General features: G+C 38.1%; 1 protein-coding gene across 1 annotated transcript in view; it reads right to left on the bottom strand.

Annotated features, from left to right (window-relative positions):
• Positions 1-18855, bottom strand: part of LOC145994061 (retinal guanylyl cyclase 2) — a 317639-nt gene that overhangs the window by 148218 nt on the left and 150566 nt on the right. Inside the window, exon 2 of the mRNA XM_083130147.1 lies at positions 1100-1260. Coding sequence (XP_082986273.1) covers positions 1100-1260 — 161 coding nt within the window. The remainder of the gene's footprint in view (positions 1-1099; positions 1261-18855) is intronic.

Below are 18855 nucleotides of genomic sequence, written 5' to 3' on the forward strand. Positions count from 1 at the left end.
GTCCTGAGATTCCAAATTAACTGGTACAATTATTGTGCAACAAAGTAAAATGGTAAATTATCTGTACTAATTGATTGTACCAAATAATGAAGGTTATATTTAAAGATTCGTAGTTTGCATTTCTGATTTTTCAAAAATGAGTTTAGCATCTTTAAGAATATTTCAGTCATGTCTTAGTGCCTGAAGAACATCTTTAAAAACGTACTATTACTACTACTTTGGTTAAAGAAAATTCCAGAAGTGTGATACAAGATTATACCTCTGCCAAGTGTAGATTTCTCCGTCTCATATCATTAATTATCATTTTCGTAAGTAATGTATTATTATTATTTACATATGCTAATCTACTAATGTATCAATGAAGATTTTGTATCGATTCTCATTGAGATATCAAATTTAAAGATCGGATGGGGGCCTCGAATGTCGCCCAGGGTCTCGCGATATGTTGTTACGCCACTGGTCACAAATATATTTGTTCCGAGCTTTACAACAATATATGTTTTATTTATTTTTAGTGATAAGATGAAATTGATGAAGAACAAACACAGGGACAGCATACAAGTCAAACAAAGGATTATGCTGGCTGTGACTAGGCGCCAGAGCCTCGCTAGTCTATAAAATGCAGTCCAGGGTGTACTACGTGAAAGTGATATTGACAAATGAGTGTTTTCAGAAAGGGTCAGCCCTTACACCCCCGAAGTAATATCACCAGAGAGACAGACGAACATTTCTGAGGAGGCTTTTCTTGTTCTTCCTCCTGACCCGATTGTTTTGTTCTCGTTTTCATCTCGATTTATAAACTTCTTTCTTGCCTTCATCTCGGTCTCGATTCTGGCCTCAAAATCTGTGGTATGTGTGTGTGTGTGTGTAAGCAACGTGTACAGCGTGTCGCATCACAAACATTTTCTGAGTAGAGGTCATTTTTGTTTTCAGTCTGACACTTCGTTTGATGAAATTGCATATTTATATCCTGAGTATGTATGCAACGACGCAACGCAACCTCAACATTACTAATGGATTGATTCAGCAATTACTACAAACGATACGACAAGCATAAAACCCTGCATAAAAAGTTTGAACATAATCAATATTGACTCACCTGAGGGCAACTCCACGTGACCACGTCCTTCTTCCTCAGGGATGCCAACCTTGCGGCGACTTCGCAGAGTCCTGTGTCCAGAGAGCCCAAGACTGCATTGGTCTGCGCATCGGCTAGCGTCTCCAGCAGGGCTGCTAACCCTTCGGTTTGTTCGCAGACAGCTGGAACAAGCAAAACGTACGATTTTAAAATCAAGTTTACGATAAAAGCCTTTATTATTTTACAAACGTTTCGAACGTTGCACATAATTTCTGTTCAACATCCCACTATGCAACAATACTATCAGCCCATATTTAATTTTTTTCAATACTGTTGTACTTCAACACTTTTCGTGTGAATATTTACTTTCTGTACTTTCATTATTTTGAAATAGCTGTATTATTTTTATCACAGTGATTTTTATTTTATTTTGAAGTACATGAGTAGAGAAAAGATTTCAAGGTGCAAAAGGTCGGGAAAGGGAAAGAAAGATTCTGAAAATGTTTTCAAAAAGGTGCAAAAAAGGTGCTGATAAAATGCCTTTATTCAATGCTCTCTTTTTCTGTGCCTTCTGTATATAATGAGCGCGGACCGCATAGAGAACTGTGGTTCTGCCGAATAGGTTTTGTTGAAGTTTGTGTTTTCTCTCACGGGTTTTGTTACATTTTCTTGGAAGCTATTGAGGCTGCAATGATTATATTATATCATTTTATAGCTCTCGTTCTGCTCTACAAACTGAGACTACATGATTATACGTAGATGCTCATGAAGAGTGAGAATCACTTATTTTTTGTATTTTTTTTAACAAAATATGAAAGAAAAGGAAGGAAGAAGGTAAAAGAGGAGGTAAAAAGGGAATTTATGTGATAATCTCACGAAAAGGTGCAAATAGGTGTAAAAAGGTGCAACAAAGTGTGTTCATTTTACTTGATTTCATGTCCTAGAATACATAATATGTATATATATATTATATCAAAAGATCAGTATGAAAACAGCTATATTTTTGGAAAGGGGCTGCACCTTAAAATCCGTTCTCTAGTCATGGGAAATGAATACTGTGCAACTTTGAGATCCTGAAAAAATTCCCTCGCCTGGAGAAAATGTCAAAGTTCAAGATCATACCCTTGATTTATCTTTGGAAAGCAATAACATCCAAAAACCTCTGTTTTCATATACTGTTTGTATAACACTGCCTACTTCTAAACATTCACTTGTGTTCACGGAGAATTGTTGCTTTCCACTGTTGTGCGGCAACAAAGAGAGTCCAAAATACAGTTTTTTGAATGTTTTCTATCCTTATTATCTTGGTTAAAAATTTGTTTAAGGTCATTATTAGGACAAGCTAATTGACATAGCATTTTACTGGGATATTGATGCTGTTGCAGATACCTGTTAAAATACTAAAAAGTTGTAAAAATTAGCAACTTTAACATTAGGTTTATCTAAAAAAAGCATAAGAACGGGAAGAAACACAGTATACTGTCTTGTAGCTGGTACTAAAATACGGAAATGGAAGAGAAACAGTGGTATCTCATGTCATTTTCGAAAGAAAAAAAACAGTTATGTCTGCCAACAGCATCACTATCTCAGTAAAGTTCGGGTAGGAAGAAAACTAACAGTTTGTACCGTGTGTGATTTTGATTTAATTTATTGTTTTCAGTCGCACAGAAAGACTAATGAGGACTGAACCTACACTTTAAATTGGTAACCGAACAACTGTGTAATGAGCCTCCAACGGGTCGAACCCGGGACATCTTTATTACAAGGTGACGACGAGTTTGTGCTGTAGTAGAGTAGCCTGTCGTTATAAAAAAGAAAGGAAGTGTTCGCACAAGTCAATGGGAAAAACTCCCAGTGTTTCATTCTGTAATGAATTATTCTTAACAAGAGTTTCGGTAAATAATTTTACTCTTGGAAACCATCTGACTGCCTGCAGTGATGAATCTTTAATTTACGCCTCTCTCGGTCATTCGGAAAAACATCTGTCAGGTGCTGAATTCTGCGTTGCCTCCCCTGACAACTTGTTGATAGATGGCTTACTCGCACGTCAGGTGGATGAATCGATGTGGGAATAATGACGTATCGCGAACAGGCTGTGTCCATGACACCAACACACCTGATGCTTCGATTCTGTTGGAAGGCAGACAGTTACACTAACAAGACAGGTTTGGATATTGGTGATGGAGAAAGCGAGAGAAAACCAAAACACATTCAAGCAAGAAGAAATTGCTTGATTGATTTCGTATTTTAAGTCCACTTTATGTACAGTATCGGGACTGGATACATACTTTGAAGTGCGACCACAACCACTATTTGCCTCTACCGGGTATAGAACCCGGGACCCCTTGATTACAAGGCGACGACACTACCACTGCGCCTTCGAAGAGGCCTCTCAAGCAAGAAGAAAGAGATTAAAAGTTGCAAGATATAGAGAGAAGAGGGAGGATTGATTTATTGTACTTCGCTTTTCTGCCACTTTTGGCTAATGGTGAAAATGAGGATGAGTGATGGTATGATGAACTTGATGAAGGAAAAATCACAAAGAATACCCTTTCTCAGGTAGGTATTCGAACTCGGGTTTCCGAGCGTTACAGCACGTTGTTCTAACGACTCCGTCAAAAGCCTACGATAAATTTCAGCCCCTGACACACCTTCAGACCACAGAACTCGGATAACCGATTTCTGTTCTTGGTGCACACTGCCAGTAGAGCGGCCATGTTTATTCTGTAACCACAGAAACAACAAATGGAGCGATTAAGATCAAACCTCGGCCACATAACCACAAGGATATCACTTTTCAGCACGTGAGCGCTGAAGGCTAATGTGAGGAAAGTTATGGCGAAAGTGCAGATAATTTTTGACTTCCCCTCGTACATGTATATATATTGTTCCGCGCTTTCAAATTGCACCAAAGCAATCGACAACAATAGGATGACCATTCTAACAGCAGGAATAGGTGTATTTGAAATTTTAAGTGTTTGTTAGTGTTGGCTAAAAGAGTAACGCACAATAATTTTAATGCCAAACGTTCCTCGGCCGGAAGAATTTACATGAGGGTTGAGCGAGCTTCCGTGCGGTGCGAGCTTCCCACCTGCACACGATACCTCAAGACCAGTAAGCAGCAGAGCAGGAGGGGAAGGTTACAAATACTGTGTGTGTGAGAAGGAGGGACAACCCTAATTTTCACAGAACCACCTCCTGTTTCTTCTACACTGTTACTTACGAAACAGATGACCCAAAGTTTCCCACTGCACGAACGTGACCGACGAAGCCTCCTTTCTAGTTCACTCCCTCTTTTTCGCTCAACAGTAACGCTGATCGCTCTGCAGTCAACACGTACACACGAGAATGCTCTTTCACAAATACGGCTGGTTAACAACGTTTGATTTACATCATTAACAGTCAATAAATGGCTTTTGGACGCTAATTTAAAGATCCTACAAAGGTTAATTAATTCTAAATACTGAGTTCCATGAAAACAGTCGTTGCTACTTGTGTGAGCAAGTTCTCATTGCAATTGGAATAAGTGCTCTAAAAAAGTTGAGAAATGAGCGTGAGCCAATGATTTTCTTGAACACAGGATACAGATTAATAACAAAAATGAAAACATTATTGGAATTAATTCTTTTGCAGGCCCGATTGCGTTAGATTACTTGAGCCGATTAGTGGGCCTGTCCTTGTGCTCATTCGAAAACATTCCTTGCTGTGTATAAATATAGGACAAACACCCGCCTCCATTCACGGAGAAAATTTAATATTCTACAGACCGAGAGAGCAACTTGATCAGCCCAAATCTAATATCCCCTTCGTCAGGATTCAACAGACAATGAACCAGGTCAATGGGTAAGACGGAAGGTAAAATGAGATGGGAGTTACGAAAGCCGACGCATCTCGTTCTATGTTCCTCCCTCCAATTCTGTTGCTCCAGATATCTCGCTCTCTTATTTTTAATGGAACTCTCTCTCTCTCTCTCTCTCTTTCTCTCTCTTTTCTCTTAACATATATTTCTTTTTTACTTTACTATCGCCATATTTGCCAATGTTAATATGTTTTGGTTTTTTCTACCTCTTCTTGACTTGTCTTCATCATTCTTTATTTCTTTGGCCTCCTTTCTCTCTTCTTCTCTCTCTATCCTTCTTTGCTTTTTCCTTGATTGTTCATTTTTTTTAATGTTCTTTTTCTCTGCTTCCTATAGTATCTTTTTCTGTCTCTTCCTTTGTCGTTTTGTCTGTGTCTTCTTCTCCTTCTTGTTTTCCTACTATTTTGTTTCTTTGTCTAATCTGCCTCTCTCTCTCTGTCATTTTCCGTGAGAGAGAGTGTGTGTGTGTGTGTGTGTCTTCTTTCTCTCTACATTTTCTCTTACACACTATTTCTCTCTCTCTCTCTCTCTCTCTCTCTCTCTCTCTCTCTCTCTCTCTCTCTGTGTGTGTGTGTGTCTATTTTCTGTCTTCTTCCTCCCCTTCTATCTTTGTCTTACATACTATCTCTCTCTTTGTCTGTCCGTCTGTCTGTCTGTCCGCGTGTACTCCTTCTCCGTATCTTTTCCTCTCTTACAAATTATTTGTGTTTCTCTCTCTCTCTCTCTTTGCTATTTTCTTTGCTTCTCAGGTTGTGCATCTTCTCTCTGTCCTTCTCTCGGAAGCTCTGTATGAGGCTGGATACATTTCCAAGAAGCTGGAGATGCATTTTCTCTCGCAGCCTGTTTCTTTCGACAACACCCTCCAGCCATGCGATCGGATAACCCAATAGAGAGACAGAGGATCGAGATCCTCTGCAAAGGACATGCAAGACGCCTCATTCACAGCGTTACGACCTCCGACTGGGAAAAGTTTCCCCATCCGTTGCATTTGGCTAAGGGAGAGGTGTCGATACAGGGCGAAGTAAAAGCAAGCAATTTCCCTTGAGCAGAAGTGGAAATGCAGAGCCAATACAGGGTTCCCAAAAAGTAGATTCTCAAGAAAACAATTCTCCTTGGGTGTTCGATTCACAATCCAGGTACCGTAGATTCCAGGTACGGGTACGGGTTCATCTCATCATCATTCATCCTCATCAACCAAATGAAATATTCAAACTATTATTATGATAATGTAAGGATAACTTATTTTATTTCCATAATTGTTTTACCGATTGTTTGACCGTGAGGAGGCAACAATCGGTCTAATAAAGTCTGGCTGGTCCACATGTCGAAAAGTACCAAATTTGAAGATCTCCAACTTTCATCCGGTGGGTGCATCTAAGAGTCCTTGGAGGATTAAGGCGAATCTGTCCCTTTAAGGGCTATAGCCGCTATAGGTTAGTCTGACCTCCCACTACCATCTGCGGATCATGGAGCATTTTGCCCAGATCGGCGTGTCACTGCTTCTCCTCGACATATTCCCTGTACTGCCAGAGCGTATGGATGGACGTTGTATAGTTAGGCATGCTTCAGGAAGAGGTCCAGATCTACAGGCAGACTTTCCTTGCTTATACCCTAGGTGTTCTGCTTATATCCTAGGAACCACAGATCATCTCGCTGCCATGTGTCTGGTATTGGACTCACCTGCATTCCCTAGTATAACGATGCAAGGTAACGCTAGAGTTAGCCATACGGAATCCTTCAACAATTTCGATAGAGTACATCCAACGGGTGACCTTGGAGCCACCAGTCCATTATTTATTTATTTCGAACACAACAGGCACATGCCCAATTACAGTGTTCACAAATGCATTGTGCAAATATGACATAAACAATATAAAATAAAGTAAAAAAAGTATGACATATCTAACTACAAAGTACTTATAAAGTTACCTGATTTCACACATTCCTTCAATTAATACAATTTAAAGTTACATGTGAATCCAATTATTTCAGGGGTAATAAGCTTATAAACATGTAAATAATAGCAGTGCCACAGGAATATTGAATAATATTCCACATTTAAATTCACTATAACTTTGTAACGAACAGAGATATTTCAGTGAAATAAAGTTTGTACTACACAGTAGTCTCTATAGTTTTGCCTGGCAACACTGCGCGTTGAGAGGATCACGTGACTCCGAGCGATCAGGTGATTCCACGATGGCGTCGATTCAGGAGGCAGGTGGATTGGCCTCAGAGGACCCACATCATGGCCTGCAAAGTTTCCAGACCTGGCTCCGTGTGACTTTTGGATACAAACTTTATTTCACTGAAACATTTCTGTTCGTTACAAAGTTGTAGTGAATTTAAATGTGGGAAGGACTTTTGAAAAACCCTGTACTTTACACATAAAATACATTAATAAAAAGAGAGAACAGAAAAGTTGAAGCAATATTTTGTAACAAATAAGGTGGTAATATAGACAATGTGTAATTCAAGGTCTAACATAAGAATCTTCTGTGTGTCCTGGTTACATACAGTGTTCAGATAATACAATGATCTTTAAATCAAAATAGATCAATAGCAAGATTAATACTAGAACCAATTGAACAACTAACACCCTCTCCCCGGGGTTCCATTTTTTTAATTATAAAAATTCAAAAGTTACATGCTTATTTTGTAATTCAACTGTGTTCAATTATACTAATATTTATTAAAAATCGGTAAAGTTTTAAATGTATACATTAAATATTTTTTAAATGCTTTATTCTACGAAATTTTATAATAATTCAATGTAGGTTACTCTGGCGCAAGTTTTATTTAACATGAACAAGTAGTGTCATCTCTCGGATTTTTTTTCAACAAAAGACTCCTCGCCGTTTAAACAGTCCCATATACTCGAGTACAACTCTTTGAGAAATCCCAAACGGGGAATTCTCTACCTGTTTATCTAAGACAACTTTCTCACCTTTGGTAACGTGCTTTCCTCTTTCACAGAACGCAAAACCATAGATCTCTTCAGTGCGGCACCCGCTAACGTTTTATCCAAACCAAGGGAATGATACGTCACAGAGAAACGAGGCGGCTGCAATTTTCTTAAAAGCAGCTGCGAAGTCAGTGTTGCAAGCCGGCAGAAAATATCACAACCCATAGGGTGATCTAGATTATCGGGGACTTTATCTTCAAACTGGAAAAAGGGAAATAAGTATTGAAGTTATACTTAGACATCAATGCGCCAAGAGCAGCGTTGCCAAGAAAAACTTCTTAAAGTTTACTTTTTCATATTCCGTAGCTACTTTTTTCGCTTTCGTCTCTTCACTTCCCCTCTTCTCCTGTATTTTTAATTGTCCTTTTCCTTGTTTTCTTTCCCCTACTTAACCCTTTTCTTTCTTTCTCCTTATCCCCATCTGCTCTTCTTCTTTCGCTTCTATCCTTTGTTCTTCTTCCCTTTTATTGTCTTCTTATTTTCATCCTGATTTTCGTCAACCTCTTCAATTTTTCCTGCCAACCGATTTCCGTGGCACATTAGTTAGAATAGCGCTCTTACGACGCCTTGAATCCCGGGTTCGAATCCCGGCATAGGTGTTCTTTGCGAGTGTCCATTCATCAATTTCATCTTATCACTGTAGCGATTAAGCAAAAGTGGAAGGAAAGCGACGTAAAATAAATCAAATCAAACAAACAAAATATTCTGGAATCATCTTGCAAATCGAGCCTTCCCGATGACATAGTGGTAACGTCGCCTTCTAATCATAGAGTTCCGGGCTCGACACCCGTTGGAGGCACATTGCATGGAGGTTCAGATCCCACTTTAGTATGTCCAGTCCCGATCATCCTATCTGTGCATAAAGTGGACTTAGAAACAACAACAATTTCTCATCTTGCAGTACTTTCTCTTGTCTCTAGCTGTAGTTGCTCCTGAGATATCAGCCTGAAATTATTGAGAGAGCTATTCTTATCGAAATTCTGGAACTAGATAGCAAACATTTTCCCTTCTCCGTTTCTTATTTTACTCGAACAATATTGACTTTAAACTCATTTCGGCTCTAACTAGAAAACACGACCGCAGGCTCCAAAGGCATTTTTGAAAAGAAAAACGGACCGGGATATCGATCAAAGGAGCATTGCGTTCATTAGAACGCCCCCGCGCTGTTAGGAAACTGAGAGGAGAGTTGGATACACAACTTCCATTCCTCCCGAGGCTATAACTAAACGACTGAGACCACGGGTGTGGAATATCAGAGGACCACCGTAACTTTCTCTCCCTTCTCCACGCAGATTCGTGTTCTGAATCCTCCCCCCTCTCCATCCTTCTTAATGAAGTGGATGCGGAAATAGATCTTCCGAAGTGAAGCGAATGCATCATTTGTGTTACGTGCCTTCCCGAGAACGTTGTCAGAACAGTCCCTGACTTGTTTCTAATGATTTATGCTTCCCCTTTTTTCCTCGTTTCTCTTCTTGTTCTACCTGTTTTCTGTACCCTGAACTACCTTCTCTCCTGTATATTCCCTTCTAGTTTCTTTTAGTTCTACTTTTCATGTTTCTAATTTCTTCTCTTCTGCTTGTTCTCTATTATACTCTTGCTTTTACTGTCGTTTTTTCCTCTTTTTTCTTCTCCCCTAGTTCCCATTCTTGTCTTTCATCATTCTTCTTCCAATATCCCTTCTATTCTCATTTTTGTTTGCTCTTGTTTTCTTTCTGTTCTCTTCCTACTTCCTGTTTCTTCTCTTTATCATCTTTTTCCTTTCTTCTTATCCTACTTGTTCTTCCTTTTTTCGTTTCTGCTCTATTCCGTATTCTACTATTTTCTACTTCCCCTCTAGATTCATTTCGCTCTCCTATTCTCTGACATCTCCTCTGTCTTTCCTTTTAATATTTCTCTTCCTCATGGCACTTTCACCCTGCTTTATCATTTCCTCTTCTATTTTTGTTCTTCCTCTCTATCTTCCCTTCTATTTTTATTTTCGCCTGTCTTCTCCTCCTTCCCATCTTCGTTCTCTTTCTACTGTCCTCCAGCTTCATTTCGAGCTTCTATATTCTGAATTCATCTGTCCGTGTCTTTTCTTCTAATATTCATCCTCCTTATGCCAAGTTCGCCCTGCTTTATCCCGCATAACTGTTTCTCCAGCCTGTCCTTCTCCTCTCTTTTATATTTACTGTTGTCCGTCTCTTTCTTCCTGTTCTATTTCTTGTTCTTCTCCTTCTTCCGGGGTTTAAGGGGTGACACTTTCTCAAAACACCTTCACCTTGAATTGCATTTGCAGACTAGCAAGGCTCTTGAGTCTGGACCCATGGCCAGTATAAAACTTTATGGGACTTTGTTGTGTGTTGTCCGTATGTGTTTCCGATTGTTCCTTCATCTCTTTCATCTCATCACCACTCATCCTCATCTTCACGATTAGCCAAAATAGGCAGAAAATCGAAGTAAAACAAAGCAAATGAATCAACTCTTTTTCTTCCAATATACCTTCTATTCTCAATTTTGCCTGTTTTCTCTTCCTTCAAGTTTCTTCATTATCCTCTTTTCTGTTTCTCGTCCATCCCATCTTTCTCCTATTTTTACTTCCCCTCTATCTTAATTTCGCCCTCCTGTTCTCTGAATTTATCTTTCTTTGCCTTTTCTTCAAATACTCCTCTTCCTTATGCTAGCTTTCCCTTTATTTACCATTTCCTCCAAATCTTTTCCCAGTTCCTTTTCTCATCCCCTCTCTTCTACCTTTAAATTAAAGCCCAGATTTGAAGGGTTTGTAACTGCCACGCAGAGCACTCGTGTTCGATTCCCGGATTGGATGATCTCAAGTTCACAAAAAAACACTGTAATGCATCAAATTTATTTCATGCACCTGGAAATCATCGATTCATGCTCTAGTGTGTATAAAGTTGACGTCAAAATGCATCATATGCTTCAAGAGGGCTGTAATTTAAAGCATCAATCGATTCGTTTTTCGATGCATCTTTCTAAACGATAAACTTAAACATACTTTATGCATTTTTAAATATAAGCTGATGCATTTACTTTCCTGTGTGTGGATATTGTCCTGACATGGTCTCTGCATAAAGCAGTTCTAGGGTTTACCAAGCCTCTAATGAAAATGGCATACCAGTGCCCGGAGCATGGTGCTGATCACACATGTCCGAGGTAAGAATGTGTGGGACCCTACCTCCTTATATGCCTTCACGGAAAGTTGCGATACGCAGGGAATAAGTGCTGCCATCTATCTGTTTTTTATTTTATTTTTCACTTCATTCTTATCTTTGTCCTCTATCTTCATCCTTTTTGCCTTCTTATCGTGTTCTTATATAGGAACTACTAGCTTCCTCCATGACTTACACCGAGCCCTGTGGCGAAGTGGTTAGCACAGCGTGCTACGACGCGAGGGGTCCCGAGTTCGAATGCCGGATGTTCTTTGTGAGTGCCATTTCAAATTGGATCATATCATCACTCATCCTAATCTTCGCGATTAGATTAAAGGGACATGGGAGCGAAGAAAAATAAACCAAATGAATCATTCCATCCCCGACTTACACATTAAAAATTTACGGTATGGTTGGAGGGCAGCGTAAATTGACGGTCTTAGGCTCTCATTTCTTCAATCAACTTTCTTTTACAATAGAGAACTCAAAATATGTCAATTGACACAAATATGTATATTTCTTATTACAGTAACACATTAAAATGCATAATCTGCTAATGATGCACTTTCAATGAATCAAAATATGCTGGAAAATGCATCAAAAAACTACTTTCATCAGCTGTACTGGAAATATTTCCATAACTTTACTGTAATGCAACCGTAAAATCTACTGACAGTTCATCGAAATTTCATTCTACAGTATTTTCACCAGAAATAAAAGAAACATAAAAAGCATTGAATCCAATTTTCAAATTTTAAATATCCTACATGACGATAAATATCAAAATGTTGCAACGTACACTGAATATATATTGTACGCGAAGGATGAGCAGACATTAACACAAATTTAAAATTAAATTGCAAGTCCTCAGCGCTCAACTGGTTCTCATAATGTTATTATACTTACATTGCAAGAATTAAACAACACAACTCAACTTCCAAAATATTATTTCACTTTATAACATTTGATATAAACTCATTTTCGATTTCTGACACAAGACATTTTAAGGCAATCTTCTTACAAATAACAAAAACGAATCGAAATCAACAACTTAAAACAAATATCGACATTGATACAGCGTTCTTAATTTCAATAGTTCCCTGTCAATTTTATAAACTTGTACGCAATAGAAATAAAGTAAATATTAGTTATTTGTGAATGTGGAGAGGACAGTCAGAATATGGAGCAATTATTTTCTTGTAGGATACAGATTCACAATAAAATAAAAAATATATTTTGAAGTAAAATGAGTTTGTAATATTGTTGCTAAAGAGCACCGTATGCAAGCAAGTGAAGACTAGTAAACGAGGCAGTATTACTTTTCTTATGCATATGGTATTCTTCATGATTGATTTGCTGTTGGTGTTCTTTGTTACTGTGAAAGAACTGTAATTTTGCAGTGACGTCACTAGCGCGCTATCTGCCGGTGATTTGAGTAGTAAAATTACAGACACTTTTTTTTTCAGAATGCGAAGCACTAAAACTGCATCAAATGAACAGATAGCAGGGGCGCCAATAACATCACCGCAACTCCGGGGGGGGGGGGGGGAGGCTCACGATTTTCCGGTGCGCAGTAAGAATTCTTAATTAAAAAATACCGATAGTTCAAAAAAGTTTTCATTTTGACGTTAAAATAACCAAACATGTTATATTTTTATGGCCCTACGACTGCAAACAGAAAATGTTAATTGGCAATTCAAGTCACTTTCCATTTAATCTTGAACTGCTTGTCACAAATCATCGTAACATCAAAGAAAAATGCAGAAATAGCCGAAAGATCTGCATTACGAAATAAAATATCTTCGTTCTACTTCGTTTTGTTGCTTGTATTCCAAAATAAAATCTTGGAACATGTAAATGTTTGTTTCCAAAACTTCACACAATCACAGCATATTCCTTGAACAGGCAAGCAGGCTCCTAGAAGAGTCTGTACGTGGTCTTAATGAGCCTCAGAATAATTTTGTTAGAAAATGAAGCTAAAGAAACGGCCAGAAGGTGGCAAATAGAAACGTCAATTTCTACCGAATGGAAAGAAAAGTAAAAAAACAACTTTTTCGACGAACTGGCAGATGATGTTGGTTAGCTTTCTCGAGTCATTGGATTGTTTTAAATTAAAGATTTTTCCCGTGCTTTAGATATTCTAGTAAATCAAGTAAACGATAGATTTCAGGGTTTGAAACAAATCAAAGAAAGCTTCACCTTTTTAAGTCCAAGCAGCCCAACGGAACACACCGACAGACAGTTAGCGAAATACGCTACTAATTTCTGAAGATGTATCTTGCACTATGGCTACAGAAATTGTTTTAGGAATGTGCTGTCAACTGAAATCAAAAGAAGAAACATGTCGAACATCAACGAAATCGAACATTAACATTTCGTACCAGCTTTTACATTGATTCAAGAAAGCTTTTTTTAAAAAAACGAGTAGGGGCGCACAACTGAAGGTTGCGCGGGAGGCGGCGGGGGAGGGGGCGCAGAGCGTGTTAGTTACGCTGCTGACAGATAGACACGATCACCTTACACCAAAATACATTAATCTTAATCTGATGCATTTCAAGTTCTGTGTGTAATGTGTCACAGTGATCATAAGTACATCTGGATTTTCACATGTGTTCATTGAAGAAATGACGACCTAAATACCAGACCCTTTTATACGCTTTAATCCACGATGATCCATGTCAGTCAAATTGGCAAAAGTGTTCTACGAATTTCAGCCCAGGAATGTTACCGTCACTCCTGACGTTAAATGTTGGCAATAAATTTTATTTCCAACAATTCAGCTGCCTTGCATCAGCAATTCAAGAAAAACGAGCAGGAACATTGCATCAAGTGCTGTTGCAACATGATAATGCACGCCCGCACTAACTTGATAAAAGCTGCTATCCAGGAGCTTGGTTTGGAGGTTATTCCACATCCCCCTTACCCCCGATCTTGCGCCCTAGGATTTCCATCTTTTCCGCTACATGTCCAACGATCTTTAAGGAAACTCCTTTGGTAACGAAAATGCTCTTCAAACTTGGCTTCACGACTTCTTTAACTCCAAATCAGCTCATTTCATCAGGTTGGAGAAACCGCCCCAGCGTTGGCAGACAGTCATAGACAATAAAGGAGAATATATTACTAATTGCTTTCTATCTTTTGTTCATCTTAAATGAGTATCAAATCAAATAAAATAAAAACATTTGGAACAGTGAAAAACGCTACGAAATTACGTATGCATCAACCCAATACTAACTGCCAATACATGATTAACCAAAGGGCCGCCGTGTTCTCTTGGGTAGGGATTCTGATGCTACTCAGGAGACCCGGTTCAATTAGCTGGCTGATCTAAGGTCAGAATTTTTCAGGCCTTGTCCCTGCGTAAATCCACTCTGGGGTTCACCCAGCCTCAAATAAATGGGTACCGGGGGGCAACAACCCTTGAGGGTAAAGATGGCCGGAGTGTGGTGCTGATCATATCACCTTCAATTTGCCGATATCGTGAATATGTGCGGCCATACTATACCTCTACATGCTATATGCCTTCATGGATAGTGCACGGGGAACTTTACCTTACGTAATTAACCTAATTAATGCAATTTTAATGGTTCACTTTTTAAAAATTATTGTGGTGTACGTAACTGCAATAATCTTTACTATCTTCATGAATGATATGCAAAAAAAATCGTTGCATTTTGTGAAAACATTGTGTGGCACCATTGTGCTCTTGTCACGATCCGTTCCTGCAGGAGCACGGAATCCATGACAGCCATGGCCAAAGAAAGTTGCCACTTACAGCGCAACCTTCCAGACAGGTTACGGTTAAAGGATCTTGTACCGTACCTGCTTCAGTCGTCCAAAAATGTTTTTCTCTCGTTTCAGGGATCGGTTCAAATATATTTATTTCTCCCTTTTTTTATTTCTTTACTACAGAAAGGATGTTAAAGAGGTGATGAACTGATGATGATTCGAATTGAGAATGGGCAGTAGAAACGTAGTCGAATGAAGGCGAAGTTCCCAAAAAAAAGCCGTTAAGACCTAAAAATGACTAAAAAAGGACCAATATGCCAAAAAAACGCCAAAAAAGGCAAAAAAAGGACAAATAAACCCACCTTTTTCTGGCCTACAATGACCCAAAATGAACATATATTGTTGGACCTCGTCTTCGGACACTAGAAAAAAAAAAGATTTTTTCCTCAACTTTCGAGCCCTACTCATGATATACTGGACAACCTGGTGTGCGATGCATGCCATGTCGTGCAGAGAGGTGCATACGTGCTCGGGTAGGCTCATTGGTTCTTCAAAATTAGGAACCAGTGCAACCACGATAGCTGTTGGGACTTCTTGACATTCATATACACCTCGGTTGTCTTGGACAATTTTGTAACCAGTGTTACTGAATACTTTTTCTCTCTTGTTTAACGTAAAACACTTTCTACCTCATTTCCTGGCAACCCCATCCCCTTCTGTAAATATCCCATTATGTAACAATTTCTTTGAGCACTGTAATTAAAAAAATGGTTTGTAAATGATATTTGGAAATTAACAGGCATATTGTGAAATTTTAATGGTAGAATGTGCGGTAACTTTTAATAGTGCTTCTACACAAAGAAAAGTAAAAGCATAAGTTGAAACACACAATGCATAAAGCCTGTAGATCAGGCCAAACGTTTAAATGCATCATCGAAAAAGACGCAGGAAGGTGCATAAATAACGCAACATGATCTATTGAAGTACAACTCGACAGACTTGGTACAGAGGCTATGAATGAAGGCCATGGGAAAGCGAATAGTGATGGAAAAAAGTAGTTAAAATTTTCAAGACCATATGCAAATGTGACGCTGAAGCAATGTGGTTTATTTTATACTTCTCATTTCTGAAACTTTTGGCTAAATGCAAAGATAAGGATAAGTGATGATACGATATACTCTATACCAAGTTTCAGAGCAATCCGTTGCTTCGAATGGGCTTCAGAGGGCTCTGAGTAGGGGAAATTTAATTCTAAACGCCACATTTCCACCTGGTGGTGAAAATTGGAACTGTTTTTTTTTCTCGTCAGCATTCGCTTCCCCATAGTCTCCATAGCCTCTATACCAATTTTCAGCGCAATCCGTTGCTTCGAATGCGCTCTAGAAGGCTCTGAGTAGCACAACTTTAATTATGGTCACCCTGTATAAAGAAATACTCCTTTGCATCACTTTGGCACTACCTTTACAAATTATAACAATGCACCAAACTGTGAACATGATTCTTGGCAAAGGCCAAAAATCACAGTTTCTGATGCATCAAATTGTTTTGATATACTTTGATTTCTGTGTACAGATTTTTTCTTTTGTGTGTATGTGTGGAAAGGTAGGCTGACCCTTGAGCTAAGGCAGTTATTGGAAAAGGAAATCTTTATCCAACGTATAAAAAGAAACACTTCCTCTGTGAGCAAAGGTAAATAAAATAGAGATGGAAGAAGTGGTAGATCATGAAAGGAAATCGAAGAGAAACACAGACGCGTCCTTCACGGGTTTATTGGGTAACGTGTCCGTCCACCGCGAAGAATTCTCCGGAAGGAGTCACACGGCGTTACCTTGCGATGCCAGATCCTGTTTCGGAGCTACTGGAGCGTGGGTTTCTAAGGGTGTTTTTTCCATTCAGGTGATGGAGCTTTCTGGGACGACAGAGCTCCGGCTCATCGGAAAAAGAACAACTTCGCAGGATGACGCAAGCAACCTTCGTGGAGCACTCTTGTGTGCTGCAGAAGAATTTGTCGATCCAAACTTCTTCGTACCGTATCGTCCTTTTATGGTGGGCAATTTCCACTCTATTATAAGGTTTTTCATGATGTAAGAAAGAAATACTTGTGCTTGCATGAATATTATCAAACAACTTCTTTGGCAATGTACGATGGTTGGAGTATAAGCTGGGTGGACAAAAACAAATCACGATTTTTATCTAAAAATCATATTTGATGATGTTTTTATTTCAATCGGATTTTTCTCGATTGAAAAAACACGCTTAAAATAGCTTATATGGTTTTTGGCACCATACATATAGATATGTTTTCTATATAAGTATTTTTCTGATAAACGGTCCTGTAAAATATTTGAACAGTTTGATTAAAGCAAATAAAAAATTACATGTAAATGTACATTTTTCTGTTTGTGACACTGTATATATGAATTTACTATGGAAATGTTTGTTGAGTGTGTTAATGAAATTATAATAATTTCAGTAACTTTTTTCTAGTGAAAATATAACATTCTGGATGTACTATACAATTGTAACTTAAATAGTCTTTGTAGCTGAATTTTGACAATTTTAAATGATAGTTTGCAAAATATCAGCTGTTTAATAAAGACACTATTTACTGTTTGACAGGATTAGTATTTTCCACACATAATGTTTGCTATTTTTATCCATAAAAATATTGAATTTAAAATCAGATAAATTTGAATGTGTTTACAGTTTACGTGTTACATTTCCTTTTGTATGAGCTTCACCCCATTAGTACATGTATTTTGTTTCCTTTCTTTTCCTTTCTTAGAGCCTAATAAACACCATTAAATGATTACGAGATTAATGTACTTTTACCAAAAGTGATTATGATATCTACAAAATCCTTATGTACATTATTCTAGAAACTATTTTTTTTCAAGTGATTTAAATCAGTGACTTTTTTTAAACAAAAATCAAAAGATTTAAATCGCAATTTATATCAACCTGATTTAATACAATTTGTGTGAAACTTGAAGCTAGTGGAATTAATATAAGTATATTATTTAGTGTACCATAAGTTTACTGATGTCCTACTGTAAACTCTTGCCTTGTGCATAAGTCATGGCAACTATTTTTTTTCCCGCGAGCATGCAGGACCAGCACGAAAATCCGAAATATACAAATGGAAGGAGTATGTATGGTACTGTAGAATGTACTCGTACGTATGAACAATGCAGATCATGTGTACCAGGACTAGGATATAGGGAAGCGTGAAAACATGCGTAAACATAGCTTCGTGCCAAATGTGTTTACAAGTGTGAAAGGATAAGAACATTATATTGATGGCTCATTTCATCACTTTACAACTTTATTAAAGTAGTTTGGTATTGACTTTTTTCGAAACTATTGCAATATTAATGAAAAAAATAATCTGTGCTCGAATGTGTAGTAAATATTTCAGGGTTACATTAGTTGGAATTATACTGTTAAAAACTAACGGCTGGTGTGAAACTTGAAGCTAGTGGAATTAATATCAGTATATTATTCAGTGTACCATAGGTTTACTGAAGTCCTACTGTAAAATCTTGCCTCGAAATTCATACGCAGACGCTATTGTTGGAATTGTTAATAACCGCGTGGCAACAAGTAGTCATTTCAAAAAGGATGATTGGGTTGTAGTATACATGTCAATGTCAATGATGTAAAAAAGGTTTAACGGAAAATGCAGAATCAAATGGCACATTACTATTTAATACAAACTGTCCAAAATGGTTCAGATGTTAATATAATGTGTTTGTAAATGTGCAACTTTGTATGTGAATAATATGCAATGGCTTAAAAAATATCACTGATCAATAGGGGAACGGATTTTAAGGTGCAGCATCTTTCCAAAAATATAGCTTTTTTATACCGATCGTTTGAGATATGTATTTTAGGACATGAAATCAAGTAAAATGAACATAATGTGTTGCACCTTTTCGTGAGATTGGCACAAGTATTCTCTATTTACCTCCTCTTTTATGTTTCAGCACCTTTGCCTTCCTTTTCTTTCACGTCTTGTTAAAAAAATTGGACAGAAAATGATTTTCACTCTTCTTGAGCAGCTACATAAAATCCT

The sequence above is a fragment of the Lepisma saccharinum genome, chromosome 10 (assembly GCF_977018435.1).
Source record: "Lepisma saccharinum chromosome 10, izLepSacc3.1, whole genome shotgun sequence".
NCBI lineage: Eukaryota > Metazoa > Arthropoda > Insecta > Zygentoma > Lepismatidae > Lepisma > Lepisma saccharinum.